Source organism: Callorhinus ursinus, unplaced genomic scaffold (assembly GCF_003265705.2).
Source record: "Callorhinus ursinus isolate GAN/ISIS: 27379988/994484 unplaced genomic scaffold, GSC_fseal_2.0 scaffold9, whole genome shotgun sequence".
NCBI lineage: Eukaryota > Metazoa > Chordata > Mammalia > Carnivora > Otariidae > Callorhinus > Callorhinus ursinus.
In genome coordinates this window covers 970,556-994,279 of record NW_027397071.1, presented here as the reverse complement: position 1 = coordinate 994,279, position 23,724 = coordinate 970,556, and the positions used below count along the sequence as shown (strand labels likewise).

The following is a 23,724-nucleotide window of genomic DNA, read 5'->3' as shown; positions in this document are numbered from 1 at the left end:
CTTGCTTGGATCTTGTACTAGCCTCCTAACTGGTCTCCTTGCTTCTATCCTTGCTCCTCTGCCTTCTGTTTTTAACACAGCAGTGAGAGTAAGCTTTAAAACCTTCATCAGATCATATCATTCCTCCAATGGCTTTCCAACAACCCGTGTAAAAGACAGTCTTCACAATTGCTTCTGAGGTTCTATACAATTGAATCCCCACTTCTACCTTCCTATTAGCCATCTGACTTCATGTCCTACTACGATTTTGGGCAGAATAATTTAACCCAAGTTAGAACACTCGCTCCCTCCCCTTTTTTGCTATGTGCATTTTGTTGCTCCTGTGACAAGTTACTTAACATATATTTCATAGATCCTCATGTTAGCACTAGCACTGGGTTTACATAGGGTTGTTATGAGAATTACATGACAATATTTGCAAAGTATTTAGAGAAGTATCCAACACATACTAAGTACTATATAATATTTGCTAAACAAAGGAAATGCTCACTTATCTTCAGCCACATTAGCTTCCTTGCTGGTCTTCAAACATGCCAGATTAGCCCGTTTGCATTCTTGTTTGCTCTACCTGGCATGCTCTTCCCCAGATATCCACTTTGTACATGTTCTTATCACCTTCAGGTCTTTCCTCAAATGCCACCCTTCACCTAATCTCAAACTGGACTTACCATCTCCTGTCTCTGATTTATTTTTTCTTCCATATCGCTTATTATCATTTAACATATTATATATTTTAATTACTTATTTATTATTTGTTTCTGCCTCTGAAATGTAAGATTTTTGTCTATATTCTTCAATGGTTTATCTCCAACACCTTGCACATTTTAAGTATTCAATATTTGTTAAATATATCAATACAAATAAAATATTCATGACCTTATTACTCCCATGAATTAGAGATGAGGGCACAGTTCACCAGGTGACAAATCCAAATAATATTCCACTGAACAGTCTTTTAGTAGTTCAGGAGACACTGGGCATAAATGGGCAAAAATGGCTTACATGGCTACAAAAATTGGAGATTAACTGTTTACACATATTCAGCCCTTTGTTGTTATGTTCCCACCTCTTGAATACTCTGGCTGGCTCTCTTTCTTCCCTAACTTCCATTATGCAAAAGAGTTCAAGGATCAGGTACACTACCAATTCAATACACTTGTTTGATCTCTCCAGCTTCAACCACCTATTCCCATGGTCAGCTACTAGACCTTGTCATCACCCATGATTCCTCCATTTTTGAAATCATAAATGTCAATATTCCACTCAGTCTGAAATCTTCCACCTTTCAACTCTTCGTGCTTTTATTTCCACTATACCTGCTCCCAAAGCTCATTTAGGAATCAGAGCCTCTGATTTTTCCCATTTTTTTCCTGGTGCAAAGGTCCCTATTTGTCCCCTCCTCTTCCCTATGCAGCCTGGCTCCAAGGTCAATCATCTGGACTCTACTCTCATTTGCAATGCTAACTGCTCCTGCCATTAAGTCTCAACAGCCGCATAAAAGGCCAACCCTGGATCAAGGCTAGAGAGCTTGTTCTTCACTTAATACACCTTGGTGGCTGGCTAAGCATTTTTGGTGAAAAATCTCAAAACAATGCAGAATTTACCTATAAATCTAATTTATGGTTTCTCATCTCATTTAGGCTCCCAACTCTCAACACTGCTTATTGAATCCTTTTTTTAAAACTTACATAGCCCTTACAATATGCCTAGTACTGTTCGACACTTATAAATATTAACTCATTTAACCCTCACAGTGGTCCTCTGAGGTAGATACCATTATGTCTCTGTTTTACAGATGCAGAGGTTAAGGCACAGAAGGTTAAGTGACTTGCCAAACACATAATGCTAGTTAGGGACTAAAGCGGTGGAGCTTACTAGCTCTGAACTCTGGCAGTTTGACCACAGAATTCAAGCATTTAACTTTTAATTCATCTTACAAGATGATGAAAATGAGATAGAGAGGTTCAGTAACTTGCCCATGGACATCTAGTTATTAAGTGGAAGAACTTGGATTTGAACCCAGTCAGACTTTACAGCCCATACACTAAACCACTAACCTATCTCATCTCCTCAGGTAAGCCACTGAGAGAATTATACCCAACAGGTTTTGGAGTCCCTGATTTCCCATCCCATTCCCAGCAAACTGATCTAGACACACAGTCATCTTTCCTCCAGTCTCAGGGTTGATCTGTTTCTCCTAGTGTTTAATCATTTGCTCTGGATTGCATTTCTTCTGTTTCTTTCCATCTCTTTCCTGTATTTTCAACCTCTGCCTCTTTACTGGCTCCTATAATCATGCTCAAGTTGCTTCCATCTTTTTTTTTTAATTTAAAGATTTTATTTATTTGACAGAGAGAGAGAAAGAGCTAGAGAGGGAACACAAGCAGGGTATGTGGGAGAGGGAGAAGCAGGCTTCCCACTGAGCAGGGAGCCCGATGTGGGACTCGATCCCAGGACCCTGGGATCATGGCCTGAGCCGAAGGCAGATGCTTAACGACTGAGCCACCCAGGCACCCAAGTCGCTTCCATCTTAAAAGACCCTACCACCAAAAACTTTGCTTGGTCAGACCATTCTTTATAGCTCTCTTCTCCCCTCTCTGACAGTTCCTTATCACTCAGGCTCCTCAAAACAACAATCCTCACTTCCTCACCGCTTGTCTCACTGTAATTAATCTTCAGCATCAATAACTCTTCTAAAGCTTATATCTTTAGTGACATACCAATTGTACATTCCAGTGGATAACTTTTAGTCGTTATTGTACCATACCACTATCTTGCTCTTCATTGCGCCTTTGAAATCCTCTACCCCCTTGAAATCCCTACATCCATACTCACACTCCAGTAACTTTTCTCCCATCTCTGTCTCTTTTTCAGATTCATCAACTCTGGGCTCTCTCCTCGAGTTAGAACCTATAGAGGGTTAAAAATCCTTGATTTTTAAAAATTATTTTTCCCACTTTACATGCTTTTCTTGATGATCTTGCTAAAGAAGACACAAATTTAAGTGCTATTCAGCTGGCAGTAATCCTACCAGTAGTCATGGCCTTGTTATTCCTTTTTGAAGATCCACTCCTTTCTCTCCCCACCCCTCCTAACATGTGGTCCAAATGGAAGCTGGATGACCCTATCTCCAAATCTAAAGGTGGGTATTGGCCTTCAAGAAGACAGGTATCGAAGTCTGACTCCAAAGTCTGCCATTTAGACAGAAAAATAAGACTAGAGCATAAGCTACGTCTCTAGTTGAGTCATAGATATGTTAATATATTTCCAATCAAAATTAAGGACACATGGTCTGCTAAGAATTTCTCTTCCGCTTTAGAATGTGAAAAACAATGTGGAAGATGTCATATGGATGCCGAAACATTGGAATTTGCAAGACATTTTAAAGATTTATGGGTATTACTGGTCCCTGATTTAACAAGATGTCTGGCCACTGCAGTCACAGACTTATCTGGAAGATGCTTCAATCCAACCCCTTTTAACAGACATGACAGTCTGTGACAGTTCTATGATTATGCTGGGTTGATTTAAGGTTTATTAAACATGTAAAGGATAAATTGCTAACAACTATAACAATAAAACTTTCCTGATCAACTACTAAAATACCACTGGTCACTTTAAAAAGAAGAAAATACAAGTTCTTTGTAATATAGATTTAAATTCTGCTTGAATCACACTGCTCTACTCTTACTATAGTGCAAAGAAAAATGAAAGAGCATTAAATTGTAAGCTAACGAATGGCTTCATTGTCTAAATAGTTTAACAGTGCAGTGGGACCTAGGGCTATTTATCTATGTAAGGCATACCAAGATCAATAGAGAAATGGTACTAGGCATAGTTTGACAGATTGCTTTAAAGGGACTTAAGATGGACAATTAAGAAAAAAGGCAATGTTGATATAATAAATGAGCTTTTTATTTCCTTCACGAGTTGCATGAACTCTTGTTTTATAATATGAGAAAACACAACATCAGTTCTTGTGAACCAGACAGTACTGAGGCAAAACTATGCTCAAAATGAAATCTTCTCATCTTAATCCTGAGTATGTCTATACTTTTCCATACAGAGGTAACAAACTTTAATATGATATACAGAAGTAGCAAACTGCAGTATAATAAGCTATGCCTGTGAAAAATAAATTTAAAGCTAGAGTAGCAATAAAAGCCGGTTATAGCAATAAGTTGGAAATTACAGCAGCCTTCTTGGAAAAATCACTGAAATAAAATTGGTATTATCTTCCAATCACTTATAAATATCTGGATAGTTAGGGCAATAATAAGATCATTTATGAACTGCAGCAAACACTGAACATCTTCTAAAATTAGATACATAAAAATGTACAGTTTAAATTCAACAACAGGCTAAATGCCAATGGTATGCACTTTCTCTTGTCTTACCTCCTTGGCTTTACTTTTCACTGAATTCATTCACTCCAGTAATTATTGAGCTCTTTCTGTTACAGGAATTATTATGCCAAAGATTTAAGTAATAACTCACTTTCTCACACATATAGTTATCATAGCCAAGGCTCAACAGGAAAAATCCTTCCCTCCCCACCTTTTATGACTGGTGGAGGTCTCCATGAACATACTTCTGGTAAGATCTGCCTGCTGAGTGGCAGCCTAAGGCTGCACCTGTGGAACCCTGGTATAATTATAAGTCATTTCCTGCTGGAGTGTTCATAAAAGGTCTAAATAAAAAAAGAGCACGCTCTCTATCTGTCCTAAAGCAAATGCCTATAAACAGACAGAGAATATAAGGAAGGATGTGTTAATTTCTATAAGGAAGGTACAAAGTCCTATAAAATTTCAAAATGGGAGCAATCATTTCCAACTTCAAAACAAAGTTTTCTGGAACCAACAGAGACGTTCTGTTGTTGTTGTTGTTGCTGTAAATTCGTTAGCTAATATACAGGATAATATTAGTTTCAGATATATAATATAGTGATTCAACACGTCCATACATCACCTGGTGCTCATCATGACAAGTGCATTCCTTAATTCCCATCATCTATTTCACCCATCCCCCCACTCCCCCCCCACCGGTAACCATCAGTTTTTCTCTGTAATTAAGAGTCTGTTTTTTGGTTTGCCTTTCTCTCTTTTTTTCACCCTTTTCTCATTTGTTTTGTTTCTTAAGTTCCACATATGAGTGAAATCATATCTTTGTTTTTCTCTGACTTATTTTGCTTAGCATAATACACTCTAGCTCCATCCATATCTTTTTGAAGGTTGAGTAATATTCCATTCCATATATACCACTTTTTCTTTATCCGTTCATCAGTTGATGGACACTTGGGCTGTTTCCATAATTTGGCTGTTGTAGATAATGCTGCTATAAACATCGGGGTGCATGAATCCCTTTGAATTACTGTTTTTGTATTCTTTGGGTAAATCCTTAGTAATGCAATTGCTGGTCGTAATGTAGTTCTATTTTTAACTTTTTGAGGCACCGCCATACTGTTTTCCACAGTGGCTGCACCAGTTTGGATTCCCACCAATAGTCAAGGGTTCCCCTTTCTCTGCATCCTCACCAACACCTGTTGTTTTTTGTGTTGTTGATTTCAGCCATTCTGACAGGTGTGAGGTGGTATCTCATTGTAGTTCTGATTTGTATTTCCCTGATGATCAATGATGTTGAGCATTTTTTCATGTGTTTGTTGGCCATCTATATGTATTCTTTGGAAAAATGTCTATTCATGTCTTCTGCCCATTTTTTAATTGGATTATTTTTTGGGTGTTGAATTTCATAAGTTCTTTACATATTTTGGATACTAACTCTTTATCAGAAATGTCATTTGAAAATATCTTTTCCCATTCCAAAGGTTGCCTTTTAGTTTTGTTGATTGTTTCCTTTGCTGTGCAGAATCTTTTTATTTTGATGAAGTCCCAATAGTTTATTTTTGCTTTTGTTTACCTTGCCTCAGGAGACATATCTAGAAAAAAGTTGCTACAGCCAATGTCAAAGAGGTTACTGCCTGTGTTCTCCTCTAGGATTTTTGTGGGGTTTCAAGTCTACATTTAGCTCTTTAATCCACTTTGAATTTATTTTTGTGTATGGTATAAGAAAGTGGTCCAGTTTCTTTTCTTTTTTTTCCATGTTGCTGTCCAGTTTTCCCAGCACCATTTGTTGAAGAGATGGTCTTTTTTCCATTGGATGTTCTTTTCTGCTTTGTCAAAGATTAAGTGACCATAGAGTTGTGGATTCATTTCTGGGTTTTCTATTCTGTTCCATTGATCTATGTGTCTATTTTTGTGCCAGTACCATACTTTCTTGATCACTATAGCTTTGTAATATAACTTGAAGTCCGGAATTGTGTATTTTTGTTTCATTTTTTAAAAATGGTGGAATACAGATAAATAAGAATGGGAAGAAAGACCTTTCCAAGAAGAGAAAGTGGCATTAACAAAGAGGTGAAAGGGAAGAGCTCTGAGCAAACTTGGAAATGCTATGAACACTAAGGCAAAGGATCCATTTAAGACAGCAATGGCCTAGAGAAATGTTTTGGATCCAGACTGTGGAAAGTCTTGAATGTAGAGCTCTAAGGGGACTACATTTCCTCAGAGGCCCGCGGAGGTTGCTGAGCAAGGGGAAAACCATAATTAGAATGCTGCTTTAAGGGGATTAATGTGATGAGACTGATTTGGGGGAGGGGGGATAGAAGGGTAGGAAAGTGTGGTGATGGGGGAATCAAAGATTATGAAGATTGATAAGGGTAGAGGAGAGAAAGTTCACTGAGTAGAATTATATGTTATTGAAGAAATAATCATCATCCAGCATGAAGGACCCACTAGGTGCTATGCACTGGCAAAAGGACTTTTGGGAAGAGCCATATATATATATATATATGGCAGGATCTCGAATCCACATATTCCTACAAGGCATTATTATGAATACCTTACAGATGAGGAAACTAAAGTTTAGTGAGGTCAGATAACTTGCCTGGCATCACACAGCTGGTACAACCAGGCCTAACTGATCCCAAGAGTCATGTACCTTCTGCTTTATCACACTTCCTCTTAGGAAGGGGGCCAGTAAACTTTAAAATGACAAGTATAATGTTCATGTGATTGCTTATTTTCTAGACACTTGCTTCTCTAGGTTACTGAGTTTCACAGCTTGGTGGCATGGGGGTGGCTGGAAAGTTGCCAGCCATTGGAGAAGCCAAAGTTGCCTGCCTGCAGAGAAGGATCTTCCTTCACAAACAAGATGGCCAGGTAACTAGTATCCACAGAGGGCCAACCTGGCTCTCTCCCCAGAACTGGCAAGGGCTCCACATAGTCTGGTCCTTAACATCTCCCTTGGGACTCTACTCTCATCCTGCACACTTAACCCCCGCTCAAGAGACCTCTTCTCTCTTCCAGCAAATTTATGAACTGGCTGCCTAGCCCATTCTCCCCATGGGAGGACAGGAATCCAAATCAGGGATTTGAGTAAACTCCATATCCCTTTTCCATTACATTCTTCCACTTCCTAAAAGGGCCCAAGGTAACATAGTGAGTAAAGTGTGGGCCTGAATGACTATAAAGTAGAATGGCCCATGCAGTCTTTGTTCATGGGGAGTATTAGGAAAAGGTCATGAGGAGCCCTTTATTTGGTGTATAAAATAAATTCTGTTCAACGTGGCTCATTTTAAAGCCTCAACAGCATCCTAATTGATGTACTAATGGGAAACAATTCACTTTAATTCAATTACTGAATTAGAGACCCCTTTAAAAACTCCTTGGAATGAGGATCTTTTAGCATAAATTCTTACTTATCACTTGCAGAAATGGCCCACAACACTAATTACTTTCATCTCTCCCATTTTCCCACTTTGCACCTCTGCTACTTTTGAAGAAAGTACTCTTGCCATAAATCCCAACTAGACCCTAGATAGTGGTCCCTTAGTCATCCATCAGCTTCAGCACTCACCACCTCCCCTCTGCCTGCAGGGCTGCACACAGGTTGACCTTTTAGCTATAGACTGTGTGTAAACAGAACTTCCTACATGCACCTTGGGACTCATGCGTTTAAAGCCCTTATTTTACACACAGTAATCCTAGTGGCAGTAGCCAAATAGAGACATGGAGATAAATTTACAAGACAGCTTTGCTCCTTCTTCATAATTCATTGAGCCAAACAAGAGTGTAGGAACAGTGACAACAAAGGATGATTTATAATTTCTACTCTGCATGTCACCATGGCAAGATATATAAGTGGCTTTCATGGAACGGATTTAAAAGTTGCAAGGCAGTTATCAGCATATTATCATGGGTAATTTGTTTCAGAATTTAATGGCATTTTATTACAGTTAGGGTATAGACTTTGGAATCAGGCTACCAGGGTTTATATCTTGGCTCTAACATTTGCTAGCTATGTGACCTTGGGTGAGTCATTTAACCTCTTACTATTCTAATCAACAAAATGGGGTTCATATTGGCACAAACCTCATTGGGTTGTGACGATTAAATACGCTAATGCATGTCAAGTGCTTAAAACCATGCTTGGTACATGGTAAGCATAAATGTGTGCTAGTATCACCTCCTCCATCATTATTGTGTTTAGAATAACAATTGTGTTTACAATTACACTAAATGATTTCAATACAAATTTGAAAATAACATCCATTGAACTAAAACTTTAAAGAATACCGATATTTACTTAGATTCATCATCATTACAACTGGTTAAAAAAATTGGAAGACACAATGAGAATGTAATCAGTGAGTCAAAATTTTAGATGACTAGTGAAACTTGGTATGCTGCACTCAAGATTAAAAGAATATGTGAAGCATTTTGGAGATTACAAAGTGTTATATTATAACAGGATATTACAGAAAATAACAGATTCTATTTGAAAATGTTATGCTTTCAAATACCCTTAATGAAAAATCTACAACTATCATCCTAAAAACCAGGATAAGAAGCAATGGAACCAAAGTCATTCATTCAAGACTCTGTCCACAGTGGACTTGCCCGGCCCTATAGTGAGTCCCAGCCAGAACATCAGGACAGGAATGCAAAGGAGAAACTGACAGACCTGCATGCTAGCTGGTGTGCTGGCCTGAGGGCAAGGGATTGAGAAGCAGAAGCTGTGAGCATCTCCATCGGTTAGAAATCAGGGTGGCTTAACTTTGCCTTTTAGGAGACCAAGGGGGCAGTCAAAAGGCAGTTCCTTAGCCAACCAGAGGTAGGTTCAATAGATACCAGGATGACTGTGTGCCATGAAAGAAAGAAGTTGTAGATGAATTTTGGTAAATGGCTAGACGCCCAATAGAACTTAGATGTCAGGGTAGTGTGAAGATCTTGATATGACCTTGATTCATTCAGTAAGCAGGGACGTTAAGAAAAAGGGTTATGCCTCCTACTGGGAAAAAAAAGATACGGTATTGCTAAGAAATGATATATAGAGAAAACCATAAATGCTGGAGCAGAGTTAAATTAAGTCAAGCTGGAGTCCCTGTAGCACCTCTGTGCCTATAAATTATCTCTCTGCATCTAGTGTCTCAACCTGCAGAGCAGCTTCCATCCTCCATAAGTAAATGGCTCCTGTGGAAATTCAAGAAGAAGCCTTAGGCCTCATATTGCAGTCTTGAAAAGAGAAATTCCTGAACCCTGAGGGGTAGCGGTAGAATGGAATCAAGAGCAGAACTGGATAAGTGTTCTTTTTGAGGAGGCTAGAGGCCAGGTTAGTTGTAATAATGACTGAGGGAATCCACAGAACAATCTTTGTGCACAAAGATGAGCATATTATGCAGAAGTAAGCTGTGTTTAGAAAGAGAGAAGGAAAGAAGGAAATTGACTACTATTATCTTCAGTGCTTGTGCAGCGTAAGAGAAATAGAACATATGTTGCATTTTATTGAAAAAATACACACATATCAAAGTGAATACTCTCCAACTACTTATTTTCAGGACAGCTCCTCGAACATAATTCATCCATCATATGTGGTCCTCAGCCAACAAACTTACTTGGATATGTTAGGAAGCTGAAGTATTTTTCAAACGTCATCATAAAAAATTTAAGATTGTGTGGCACCATCTCCTGGGCCACTGTGTGTGGAGGGAGGGTGGTATGGGGGGGGTGGGGGCGGTGAGGTCAAGCAGGCAGGGCTCTAGCTACTCTTCTATTCCTGAAATCAGAAAAGCTCTGCTTTTATGTTTTATCTAACAGGGATTGATACAAGACTTTATTTGGTAAGAGAACACCACTGGTCAGGTGGAAAAAGCACAGACGAAGATGAATCTGAATCCTGGTACCGCCATTTACTAGCTCTGACTTAGGAAAGTTACCTAATCTTTCGGAGCCTTAGTTTCCTCTTTTATAAAATGGGTAGAATAATATTTACAGGATAAGATAAAGTGTGTATAGCACATAGCACAGGGCCTTAGCACTGAAGGTGCTAGCTAAATGTCCGTTCCTTTTCTGAAAGATAGAGTTATGTATGGATATAGGCTTAAATCTATATACTTGTGTAAGGCTCTGCAGATAGTTCTTTTGTAACCTGCAGCCATGCAACAGGTAGACTGAGAAAGGATCTCAGGGAGCAGCCTTACTCTCTTTAGCATTTCCTGGCTATGGATGCCAGAATAGTTTCTAGCAAAAATCCTCAGCATCTACTCACTGTTCCTCCTCTATATTTTCATCAGTTACCATGAGTAGTTTCCATTATCTACTCAAATATAGTTTTAAAAATTATTATTTCTAATAAGCTAAGTCAGTTCGCAAGGAAAACCAATCTAAAGAGGATTTTAAGTGAATGGACTCCTAGGCTGATTGAGCTTAAATGGCGCATTCGAGTGGGTCCATGCAACACCATTTAAGAAAAGCACAGAGATGAAATAGCCCCCTCAAACCAGCCCAGTTATTGTCTTGCAAAATGATGGCTACAGAAGCTCCTGATAGCTCTCCATGCTGATTAGCTCTTGGTGCAAGTTGGATGGACAATACATAGCAGACAAGCTAAAGGAAAAGTCACTGGGAACACTTCCCCATTTTAATGTCATTAAGATCACAGAAACCTATAACAACAAATATTAATTGCAAAATAGGGAAGGAAATCCCGATAGTAAATTTTACCATCCTAATTCCACAATTAATTAGCGTTGTGATTTTAGGATAGTTATTTAACTAAAGTCAGTTTCCTCATGATTTAAAATCAGGTATTGATACCTGCCTTAAAGCCTTGTTATGAACAGTCTAGTCTCTCTTTGGTGGTATTTTTGCCAAAATCCATAACCTAATAACGAGAAAACATCAGAAAAACCCAAATTGAGAGACATTCTAGTAAATAATTAACCAATCCTCTTCAAAAGCGCCAAGGTCATGAAAGACTGAAAGTGCCATAAATTGGAGGAGACATGACAGCTAAATGCAACACGGGATCCTGGATTTGATCCCAGACCAGTAAGAGACTAGTGGAAAAACTGGTGAAACGTGAAATGGGTCTTTAGCTAGTATTGTTCCAAATTTATTTCTTGGCTTAGATCACTGTATTATGATTATGTAAAAGGAAGCTTGGTGAAGGATGTACAGGAAAACTGTGTACTAATTTTGCAACTTGGTAAATCTGAAATTATTTTAAAAGAAAAAAAGTTAAAAAAAGGAGCAATTGTTTGAAAAGCCTAGTCATGAGAACTGAACACAAGAACAATTTAGTACACTGCCTAGTTTTGTTTTTTGTTTTTGTTTTTTTGGTTTTTTGGGTTTTTTTGCAGGGATGATTCCTTCATCTAATGGCTAAACTTGGTAGCCATTAACATTGGGAACGGTACGCTAATATTGGCCACACCCAGCTTGAGACAGCTAACAGTAAAGTGTGTTGTTCAACTGCAACATAATGTGGACATTTTACACTGAATGATTACAAATATTCTTGCAAACGTCTACTAACCATCAATATTTTACTCTTGGTACAACACCATCATAAGTTAGGGCTTCAAGAAGGGTCGATTCTATGTTTGGCCAATGATGACAGGCTTAAATTTACCTAATGCCATCAGTATTTAAATGTAGCATGTCAAATCTTCATTCCTCTGACTCTGTGACTACTCTCATCTTGTCAAATGTCAACAGTTTTTTGCGAGGTAACACCTGGCAAAATAAACCGCTTTCACATAAATTGTAGACAGCTCACAATGAGTACGGCTTGAAACACTGTCATTCCTGATTTCTCTCTATTTTTTATTTTAAAGTTGAGCCCATCTCTAGCCTTGAGGGGCAAAAGCCTGCCTTTGAGATAACTAAACGTCCTCAATGCCAACCTTATTACTCAAGATTTTTTTTTAAAGAAAACATTAAAATAACCTAGGAATCATAATACTTTATCAGTCATAGTTTCCAACACAGCACTGCTTTGGCCCACCCACTTTTGCCTCTCACCTCAAGGAGTAACTGTGTAACCAAACTAGCAACAAGCAACTTGTCTATTTCTTAGTTTTTGATAGAATCATCCATATGATAAAATTATATTTTCTGTTAGACTATACTCTTGCAAAATAATTTTTGTTTTCTACAAAGGTTATGAGGTATCATAAAAACGTCTAATGCATCTGGTTTAAGAATCCAATTTTTCCTTCACATATTTCTGCATCTGTTCACAAAAATCGCTTTGACTTCAAAGGAAGCTTTTCAAGAGAAAAAGAAAATACATACAGGAAAAGTACCCATAAATTTCTAGTCCTTTTCTAAGGCCATTTTAATAATAGCACTGTGGGACAAGTATCTTTTTAGGTCTTTAGAGATCAAAATATCACAGATGCTATTAATGACTATGCATTTATATGGAGATTTATGCTTTAACACTTTATTCTGGGTCTAAAAGTGATATATCTTCAATTTTGAACATGTGGAAAATACAGAAAGCTTAAAGAAGAAAACTTAAGTGACTTTTAATCCACTATTCAGGAAGACCAAAGCAAAACAAAAAAAGTTAAGGCTGGTTGTTTCCTTCCAGCCTTTTTTTGTGTGCATATATTTATGTAAATATTTATTTACAAACAATATTATAATTACACTATGAAAACAATTCTGTATCTTTTCTCAGTTGGTCTTTCAAAAGACTGTATTTGTCTTTCAAACCATCATATTTAATGACTGAAAATTACATGTAGATTTATACTTTAAAAGAAATGCTCTCACTTTTATTTAATTTCTATTCTACTCAAAGATAAATTAAAGTTTTGGAAACACTAATCTGTTCTGGAAATTCTACATTAGCAGAAACTGTCTAGATTAGCAGTTGATTAACCTTAAGATAACCATATTCATTAATTCCACTGAAACAACACCAGAGTTTTAAGATATTTTTTCTTAGCATTTATAATAATTTAGTGCCCTAAAATTCCCTGGGTAATCATTAGTAGGCTCTAGCTTATTTTCCTTTTCTCTTTGATTTTTCTATTTCTCATGACATCCTCACCTCTTAGGTTTGGAAAGAGAGGAAGTTTGGATCTAAGGTTTAGTTACTTTGGTACCACAGGTTTTAATATGCTATTAGCTAGCTATAAAATAGTAAACAGCCAATTCTGGTTGTGCAGAATCAAACCTTCAAACTTCAAAAAGAGGAAGTAGTGAATGGATTTATCTAATTTCGAATCAACTCTTACCTAACATTGATGCCTGAAATTTAAAATAACATTTAAGTAGCTGTTTTGTTGACAAAGAGCTCTCTGGTATTTCCTTTACCCTTAAATGAATCTTGTGAGGCCCATATCAATGAGGAAAACTTAAGTACAGAACATTAAGTCATTTATGAGATGACAGGAAAAACAAGATAAACTCAAATCTTGGTTTTCACAATTAATCTTATTGCTTTACTTTGGCTTCATAATCATGGAGCCACAGATTTTCGAAAGCTTGAAGGAACATTAATGGGTCAAGCAATCCCACCCCTCCTCCATCCATTTCGCTAAAGAAAATAAATCCGGTGAGACTGACTTGCCATGTCACACAGTTAGCAAGTGTCAGACAAATCTCTTGACCTTTGATTTCCTAATTTCAAGTCTAGTGCTCTTTCCAATATACCAGTTACCACACAAAATCCTCACACCTATGCATTTTGACCACGAATATGCAAGGATGCCAAGAAATCACCTAGTAATCACAGAATCTTAAGTTTCTTCGTAATTCCCTGAAGATATGTCCCAAGAGAAGTACAACAAAGTGCCTACCACCAAGATCGCACTTGGAAGACATTCAGTAAATGTCTGAATGAGTTAAGTAAATATCTAAATGACTGAAAGGCGGTATTTTTACCATGGGGGTAAAATTCTAAATACTGACGGGGTGGGTTGAAGCCGGTGTCCAAGCCCTCGGCACGACACGGTAACGGTGACAGCAAGTGCTGCCAGGCGCAGGACAGGACGACGCATTTTGGCAACTTGCTGCAATTCCCTCACAGAGGGAGGTCTGTGCAGGTCTACTTTGGGGAATGAGGAACCAGAGTGTAAGACTCACTGCACTTGACACAGAAGTGCCGCCCTGACAGAATGAGGAGGTCAAGTGGCTGCTCGGACTTAAATCGTCCAATTCCTCACAAGACCTCTCTAATTTCTCCGCTGGCCCCTCAGAAAGGAGGGTGAAATAGTTATGGGACCACGAGAAGGCGGGCAGCCCGGGAAAGACCGGCCCTCTCTGATGGGATAACTTCACACCCGACTTGGCTTCCCGCGTTGCCTGGCAACAGCGGCGGTGTCCCGCTCTCAGGGAAAGAAGCAGAGGCCAAGTGGGCAAGCGGAGGCGCGCTCCTCCCACCACGGCGCGTGACATCATCGCGCGTCCTTGCAACGTCGCCACGTTCCGAGTAGGGAGGCAGTCTTAGGAGACCTTAGGAGAGAAACGACTCGGTATTCTCTAGAGAAAACGGGAGGAGAGAAACCAGTCGAGGGAGGGGAGACGAGAAGGACCTAGCGGGATGCGAAGCCGGCGGGAGAAAGGCCAACTATGGTTACCTGGGGAGTCTGAGCAGCTTCGGGTCCTTTATGAAGTGCCCGGATGAAGCTCCAGCACCCACGCGCCTTCCGCATTGAGCGCATCGCCATCTTGAGAGAGGCGGAGCCGAATTGACTTGAGTGACGTCTGCCCAGAGAGCCAGTCCCTGAGTCGCAGCGGTTTTGCTTGCTGCGTAAGCGCCCCTGTCTTCCGGGTCTGCCTCTGTGCAGCTGCGTGCGGGAGTCCAGTCTTTGCAGAGCAGGTGGGGACAGGAACGGGGTGGGGCTTGGACACCTAGTTTTTGCGGAGGCTTCCGGGTGGGAGAATCTCTTTCGGCGATATTGGTAGCAGCGTTTTAGACCGGAAGAAAGTCAAGTAAATTGTCTTTCGGATTCTAGCCATCCAGAGGCAGCTTTTAAGAAGTCTCTAGGAATGGGGCCTACCCAGTCCTGTTAGAGCGCAGTAAGTGGTCCTTTGAGACTTACGTGGCCTTATTAATTCATTCGATCTACAATCGATCTAGGTTTGTTAAACCCTACCATCTGCTAGGTGCTGAAGGTGCAAAGACACCTATCTTATACGGCCTAGTGTGTAGCAGGCAAATAAATAATGCACTGTTTTAGGCGTTATAGAAGCAAACCCCAAGATTGGGGAAGAGTGCTGGTTAAGATTGTGGCGCTTAAGCCTGGTCCAAGGCAGGCTTCAGAAGGTGATACTTGATAGAAGAAATTGTTTGCATTTTGGGTTAAATTATGAGAAGAATTAACACTACTCCTGCTTCTGCTACTGCGCTCAGAAAGCTCCCAGACAGAAAGGAACCTATCAGTAAACATACTACAGGAAGAGATTAGTCAGAATTCTTTATGTGTTTTCTTTTGTTTATCCATTGAACAAATACTGAAAATTAACCACATTTCCACAGGGAAAGGTAGAGATACTCTTAAAGCAACTGAAATCCTAACAGGTTAAGACAGAGTTTGTGAATTAAAACCATACATTAAAATCGCTTAAGAGTGGGTTTTTTGTACTGGTGAAATTAAAGCGCAATTGGTGTAATGTAGAAATAAACGGAAGGAATTAGAAGGATGAAGGCCAAAACAAAACAAAAAAAAAAACCTGAGAAAATCAACTGTTACTCTTCAACAAATCAGTTGAGTTTGGTTTTGTCTCGTAAGTTTGAGGTGTGTGCTGTAGTTCCAAATGTGATGACCATTAAGTAGGTCTGGAGCCCAGGAGAGAGATCCAAATTACAAAACGCATGGTAATTGAAAGTAAGGAACTCTTTGAGACCACTAGGTAGAATCTATGGAATAGAAATGGTCAGATGATGGAAATTAAAAGAAGTAGTCCAAAGATATTTTGAACCCCAAAAATGTGGTCTTTACTGAAATCCAGCTAAGAGGCCTTGCCAGTGGAAGTGATAATTGATCATTATAAAAATGCACAGTGTCCCTTGTAAACATGCCTAAATGTTTTGTACTCATACATACAGCAAAGCATTAAAATACAGTTTTTTACAGATATATTATTAATTAAATTAAATGACCCTAGGAATTAGTAAGGTTACACTTCCGACATGCTCAGCCATCTGGATTATAAGATAAAACCTAGCAATAAAAGGAGGGTTACAGCAGAAAGCTGTCACAGGCCTGCCTACTTTATTTCCTCAAGCAGTAATTTTAGTCTCTTATCTACAGTGACTCAGATGACTGATAATATTTCCATGGGAGATATTTCCAAGGCATACTCCCACTGAAGAAGGTATATCCGAGCACAAGTGGAACAACTTCAATATCTGTATTTTTTGAAGTACATTATTTTCAAAGTTAGAAGTAAGAAATTGTTTCCCATCGCAGTGGTGACCTGATGACTGTTGAGCATCACTCAGCCAGCCAGGTTGCTCCTTGGACAAGGACTATTTTGTATTTCTTATATTTCTCCCAGCACCTAATATAGTACTTTCCACAGAGCGAGCACATCTTTTAAATCTAAATTTTATTTTGACAAAGTATGTAACTAATTGTCAGAGTTGGTATGTTTTTAACATCCAGGAGAAAGCCGACCGAAAAGACGCTAGACTTATTTAAAGCAAGCTAGTTTCGTCTGCCTTTGTCCTTTTTTACAATGGCATTCTGAAACCTTTTGGCATTAGGAAAGTATCATGAAAAAGCTCACCATTGTGTAAACTCACCATCTTCTGCTCTTCTAAGAAGTGCATTACAATCAGCATATTTTAATGAGTATTTTTTTAAATGTTAATCCTGAATCTTCAGGAGAAATGTGTTATTCAGGGTATCTTTTAATGAAAAATTGTATAATACACTTTTGAAATGTTTGCATACAAAGTGATTAACATTTTAAAAGTTTGCATAATGCAGGAATAGTTTGGTTACATGAGAAGTTCACTTGTGGAATATTTCATTTCCAAGTGTTTTTATGTGAAGTATCACTGTATTTATTGGCAGTATTTCACCACTGCTATTATTTGGTAAGCCAACGAACTTTAGTAAAATGAGATATAAATGTTGTACTTAAAGCAGACTTTAGATACAATTTAAAAACCTGTATAGTACTATACTTATGGCATGCACTGTATGTCTACAGATGTTCGTGCTTACAATTTTGAAAACTTGTTTAAAATTTGATTTCTCATCAACGCTTTTATTTTATAGTAAGTTCTGGTAATTTTGCTCTTTCCTTAACATTCCCTGCAAATCCCATCTTGCTTGAAACAATAGATTAAAACCAGACTGGCAGTTGGGGAACGCTTTCTATTGCAACCATGTGTGTCAGAAGAAAGGATTAGGTTTCCTTGTCCAGGAACATCAAGGGGAACCTCCACCTCTGCAGACACACCTTTATTCCTTGGTAATGGAGAGTTTATATCTAGTTAGATTTAAATGGGATAAGGAAAGAGTTTAAATCCACTCTTAGCTCTAGTAGTATAATCAGCCCTCAAGTCTCAAAGTATCTAATTTTGTTTCTCTAATTTAATTCTAAGTGTCGGGTTGGTATTAGATGCTGATCAAGGTAATGGAGAGTTGCCCTACACATTTATTCACTTAAGGAAGAATTTTGCAGACTGCAAAGACTAGATGGCATCTATGTTCAAAACTACTTAAAGCACAACCCATTCACCTCTGACCTTTCCTCTATATTGAATATGTTTTTCAAATATAGAGGAGGAGATTCCATAGTGGAGGTAGACCTTTCTCTTCGTAATTTGGGATAGAGCCATGCTATGTTATGCTGGACTCAATTCTAAGGTCCTAAATCAAAGTGAGACAAGAGTCCACCCTTGAGTGAGATCACTTCTGAGTGTCATTAAAGTATGCAGGAAACCATAATAATAACTGGGAGATTATTTCTTTCTCCTCCCCCACCTTTGGCTTAATTCTAGTTCTGCCCCTCGTTTCATAAAGCAATGAAAGTCATCCAAAGATACTAAGTACTTTGACAAAAATCACGGAATGAATAAGAGCAGGTTAGAAAGAATTATAATCTCCAGACAAAGGCTCTACATTAAGTGACACCACTATAAAGTGAAGTAGGTAAGGCTAGGGCTGATTCAAGGGCAAGGTTTCACCTAAAGGCACATATTTGTGTCATGCTTCCAAGTCAAGGCGACTAAATGATTTTTAAAGGGTTGATGTACTCATCTCTCCACCCCTAACATTAAAAGGTGCTGTCTTTCCCTAGTAGTTTTTGGGGAAGTGCATATTATACCATCTTCTTTGTGTGAGAATAATAAGCAGGAGGCCTATCTGGTCTTTGGGAGAGGTGCTTAGGGGTGTAAGGGAGGCATTGCTATCATTTTTTTCCTGGAAGCTGCCATCTAGCAAAATTAAAGGACAGGCTGCCTGTTGTGGCTAGCAAAACAATTTTTCTCAGAGCATCTTTTCCTTAAAATTAGGGGCCAAGGCCATAGTTTCTTCCAAATTCGACTTTTTACCTTAAGGACTGTCTTTCCCACTTCACAGTTGGGGGTGGGAGAAGGTGAGGATGGTGGAGAGAGAGCCTACGTAAGGGTATAATTTGCATGCGTTGCTCTTCAGAGAAGTGACTCCATTACTTGTAGAGTCCTTAGCGTGGGGTACCAGGAAGAGGATTGATTATATGGGGATGGTGCAGGCCCAGGAACTCCTGTTCATATTTAATCTTCCTCTCTATACTTTTTTTTTTTTTTACTCCTGTTTCAACATCAGAGTACAGGTCTTCAAAGAAGATCGAGAATTGCTCCTGTAAGTATGGATCCAGAATGGGGGAAATAATTTTCTAGAAATGTAGGAGACTACTTTCAGTATTTTCTATCCCCATCGTTCACCCTCAGTCTTAGGACACATGTTCCATGGAAGAAATGGAGCTTAGAAATTAGCAAATTAAAGTTTTGGAAGAACATTTTACTTGTTGTCTCTCTTTGCATGCCGTATCTGTTCCAGAAGGTATGGCCCTGAAGACAAAATCTACATGTTACCTGCACACTCATTCTGTTTTTAAATCACCACCCTTTGCTTCCAGCTACTTCATAGTGGGTGAACAGGCTTTCCACTTCTGAGTTTATGTTTTACAAAAAGAACTAAGTCTCAACAAAGTTTCTTGGAGTGTCTTCCAAATAGGTTCCTTTCTATGTTGTCTATGTAATCAAACTCCCTTCCCACACTCTGTCTCTGTGGTGTGATGCTAGGAACAACTGGAAGTGAGACACAATGCTTAGATTTTGATCTTTCTTAAAAAACAACATGAAAATATTGATCTCTCTGAAACGAGAGAGTGTTAACCTCATTGTCTCAGTCAAATATCATCCTAACCAGTTAGATTCTGTTGGACTTTTCCAAAACCGACAGTTGCAGTCATCTGTGATTTCTTCACTTTTTGTCCTTAATAAGTAGAAGTGAGCATGAACTCAGAGAAAATTTGTATGCTGGCCACATTACTGATCTCAGTGAACCATTTAACCTTCATGTGCCCTTTTTTCATATCTGAAAGTGAGTAAAAATAGGAGGGCTACAAAGAAAATGAAAACACTAATTTGAAAAGATCATCTGTACCCCTATGTTTATTGTAGTATTATTTATAATAGTCAAGATATGGAAGCAACCTAAGTGTCACCCGATAGACAAGTGGATAAGGAAGGTGTCACACACACAAACACACACAGACACACAGGAATATTATGCAGCCATAAAAAGGACGAGATTTTGCCGTTTGAGACAGCATGGTTGGACCTAAGAAGGTATTACGCTAAGTGAAGTGAGTCAGACAGAAAGACAAACACCATATGATTTCACTTGTGTAGAATCTAAATAAACAAATGAATAAACAAAAAGCAGAATCAGACCTATAAATACAGATAACAAACTGATGGTTGCCAGAGGGGAAAAGGGTTGGGGGATGGGCAAAATGGGTAAATGGGAGTGGGAGATCTAGGCTTCCAGTTATAGCATGAATGAGTCAAGGAACTAAAAGCACAGCATAGGGAATATAATGATTGATACTGTAATAATGTTGTGTGCTTACAGATGGTAGCTAAACTTGTGATGAGCATAACATAGTATATAGAGAAGTTCAATCACTGTTGTCCACCTGAAACCCATATAGCGTTGTATGTCAACTATACTCAAAAAAATTAAAATAGAAGGGCCAGAGGAGATACATTGTAACTCTTGTGGTTCTAGGAACTAGTTTCTGTTTTCTCTCAGATTCATTTAGAGTTGGAGACATAGGTATTAACAGTCAGGATCCACATTTCAGAGCACATCCCCTGACCCCATGTCCATGGCAGATATTGACATGCAGATATTGAGAAGGGGCCTCAAAATTTTCCCAAGACCGCTCCAGGCAGTTACTCTCCATCAAATAAAATGGGCCCTACTTGTCATCCTGTCACAGCCGGGTTAGGTTTATGAAAAACAGAATATGAAACTTTTCTCACCTAACTGTGACCACGAAATGGCTCTCCACACATCTTTTTTTTTGAGAGCATGCACGAGTGCGGGGGGGGGCAGAGGGACAGGGAGAGAGAATCAAGCAGGCTTCATGCTCAGTGTGGAGCCCAACATGGGGCTTGATCTCACAGTTCTTGAGGTGATCCCCTGAGCCGAAGTTAGGAGTTGGATGCTTGAGTGACTGAGACACCCAGGCGCCCCTCCACACAGCTTTTCAGAGGGTAAGCAAGTAGAACATCCTGACCCATTATTCTTCCTAGCTGCTTTAGGTGGCAGTTCACTTAGTTCCCAGTCATCTTGTTTTTGTTATTTCTCAGAAGTATACTCATAATTTTGTAATTGGCAGTCACAGTGATTTATGTGACAGCTGCTAACCCAAGAGTTGGAGGAGAGGGTTATCCAGCAGGTGCTGTGATCTTAGGGGAGGAAGGTAGCCAGTATCCACCCACAGCCTGGAAGGTGTGGGGAATGTGGTGAATGGGGTGATGGCATAGGGGCAATAGCCCTGCCTCCCTCCTCTCCCATCCCCTGATCTGATCTTTTGGTTCCTCCCATTCGCTGAACCTCAGGACAAAGGAACATGATTTATCTGGTCCATAAAGGTCAGTCCTTCTCCCTCACCCCACATCTCCCACAAGCCCAGAACAGGCTACAAAACGGTGGCAGGGGATCTGGAAGGCCAAATGGAAATATTCAGTACAGAGCTACTATCCATCTACAGAACTAGAAATCCAACTCTGAAAAAATGATAAAAATCTAAATCTTACTAGGAAAGCTTTCTAGCCAGGCATTGCGTTTGAAGGCAAGACTATGTTTTCATCTCTGACCTAGCAGACTACTTGGGACATCAGAGGAGGCCTCAATAAATGTTGGCCGATTGATTAAATGGACAAATAAACACATGTGAGGAGGAAGAGGGAGATGTGCAGTGGGATATTTTAAAGACAGCGCAGGGAATTGGGGGAAAAAATTTAAAGCCTAAAATAAGCCCTGGAAGCATTTTTAAAAATCTCTGATATATGCCTGCTTTCTTGTGGTTTGCTCTTTCCACTAAAAAGCAGAATGCATAAAATATTCTGATTAGTTGAGGGTTATTACTTAGGTTCCAACTAATGTTTTATATATAAATCTAAATTACTGCTTTTCCTCCATTCCTCTTCTCTTTCTGTTCGGTCGAATCCCTGTGGGAGGGAGAAACATTCCTGTGGTGGGTAAAATAATTTCTATGGAAATTATTCAAAACACAATTTCTGTAAACACTATGTGAAGATATGATTTATTTTTGGATTCAGCCCTCATGCTTGCATCATCTCCGTATTTATCATCAAGCTGTTTGCCAGTATCTCTTCTTAAGGATCTGTCCGTATCGGTTTTGCATCTAAGAAGATGAACTTCCATCAGGAGGGTTAAAGCACTGGGAAAAAAGCGAGAAGAAATTGTATTCCAGTAGACAATGAATGGGTGTACTGAAAAGAATACTGGATTTTATGCCCAGTTCTGACTCTGCTATAACTAGCAAAGTGACACTGGAAAGTGCTTAACCTCTCAGCCTGCTTTTTATGTGAAAAAAAGATGGGAGCGGTTGAACCAGCTGATTCTCAAGTCTCCTTCCAGCCCTTAATAAGCTTATGCTCATGCAGGGGCCTCGTTTTTAACCAAGGATCTCCTGGTACTTTGGCTGATAGGATGAAACATGCTCCCGTTTTGATAGATGATCCAGCCGGGACCTCAATGATACCCTAACTATTAATTAAATAACTAATCATTATGCTACTAATAATAATTATTATAACTATTAATTATTATTCCGCACTGTTCATGTGTGGAAGACCCAGAAACTGTCTTGGAGAACCTGGTGTTGGAGGTATTGAACTGAAACGTGACTAACTTGAAGAGCGGATTGTTAGTGAGGAAACCATTAGATAGTAAATTAAAAGGAAACGTGGAATAATGCATCTTCTAATAGTACCTGCATCTCTGGGGTGGGGGGCAGTTTGGCAGCTAGTGCCTGGGGAGAGAGCCTGGAGGTAGAGCAAGAACTGGAGGAGAAGGGTTCAGTTAACTCTGAAGTTTGCCGGTCAAAAGTGCCATTGCTCTGTTCACACTATTTACTCATTCAAAAATCGTTTACTGCCTGCTTACTGCATGCCCATAAAACTGAATCACTAAAAAGGTGATCTTGTGTCACCATAGGCACCACATATGATACTTCCTACAGTTACCATGTGTATCACCTTCTTTTCTTGACTATAGTTTCTTAGTTCCCACTCTGAAAATTTGGAGAGAAGGACCTGGAAAGGCAGCATTCTATCCTTAACTCTTTCTCCACCCCCCTGCCTCCCATCCTTCCTTCCTTCCTTCTTCTTTCCCATGCTTATTGACCCCCTACTATTAACCTGGGACTGTCTAAAGCACTGGGATCCATGAAGGATAAAGATGTGGATCCCACCTGGGGGAATCTGAGTACTGCAGGGAAGATTTCTTGTCAACCTGTTAAAACACAACAGGGGAGGTGCCGTTCTAGAGCATGCACATGGTAGTGTGAACTCAAGTCCCCCATTTAAAAAAAAAAAATATTAGCAACTAGAAGACTCAGTGTGAGTCCACAGGGTCACTGACAGAACAAGGATGCAGTTCTTAGGGTCTGTCTCCCAGTCAACACGCACAGCTCCTACACCACCAGCCCTGGCTACCCTTAGCAATTACCTCGTCACTGTCAGTTACCCCCTCAGTAAGAGCAAGACCTCCATGCCGAGGGCACAGAAGTTCACACGAAATAGGACTGCTTTCTCCTTGAAGAACACCATCCCTTCAGAGCTTAGGTTATTCTTCTTATCCTAGAAGTGCTTGGAGATCAAAGAGGGAAG

The 23,724-nt window shown here is 39.4% G+C and overlaps 1 protein-coding gene and 1 long non-coding RNA gene across 8 annotated transcripts in view; one reads left to right on the top strand and one right to left on the bottom strand.

The window, feature by feature from the left end:
• Positions 1-15,052, bottom strand: part of WARS2 (tryptophanyl tRNA synthetase 2, mitochondrial) — a 97,289-nt gene extending 82,237 nt beyond the window's left edge. For 2 of the 3 annotated variants that reach the window (XM_025872543.2, XM_025872542.2), the window contains exon 1: positions 14,933-15,052. In XM_025872543.2, the coding sequence (XP_025728328.1) occupies positions 14,933-15,022 (90 nt within the window). In that variant the 5' untranslated portion in view covers positions 15,023-15,052. The remainder of the gene's footprint in view (positions 1-14,932) is intronic. The other variant, XM_073896056.1, reaches the window with a different exon arrangement.
• LOC141373391 (uncharacterized) overlaps positions 15,028-23,724 on the top strand; it is an 80,534-nt gene continuing 71,837 nt past the window's right edge. For 3 of the 5 annotated variants that reach the window (XR_012379297.1, XR_012379295.1, XR_012379293.1), the window contains exon 1: positions 15,028-15,374. This is a non-coding gene — a long non-coding RNA (uncharacterized lncRNA). The remainder of the gene's footprint in view (positions 15,375-23,724) is intronic. The other 2 variants (XR_012379296.1, XR_012379294.1) reach the window with 1 other exon arrangement.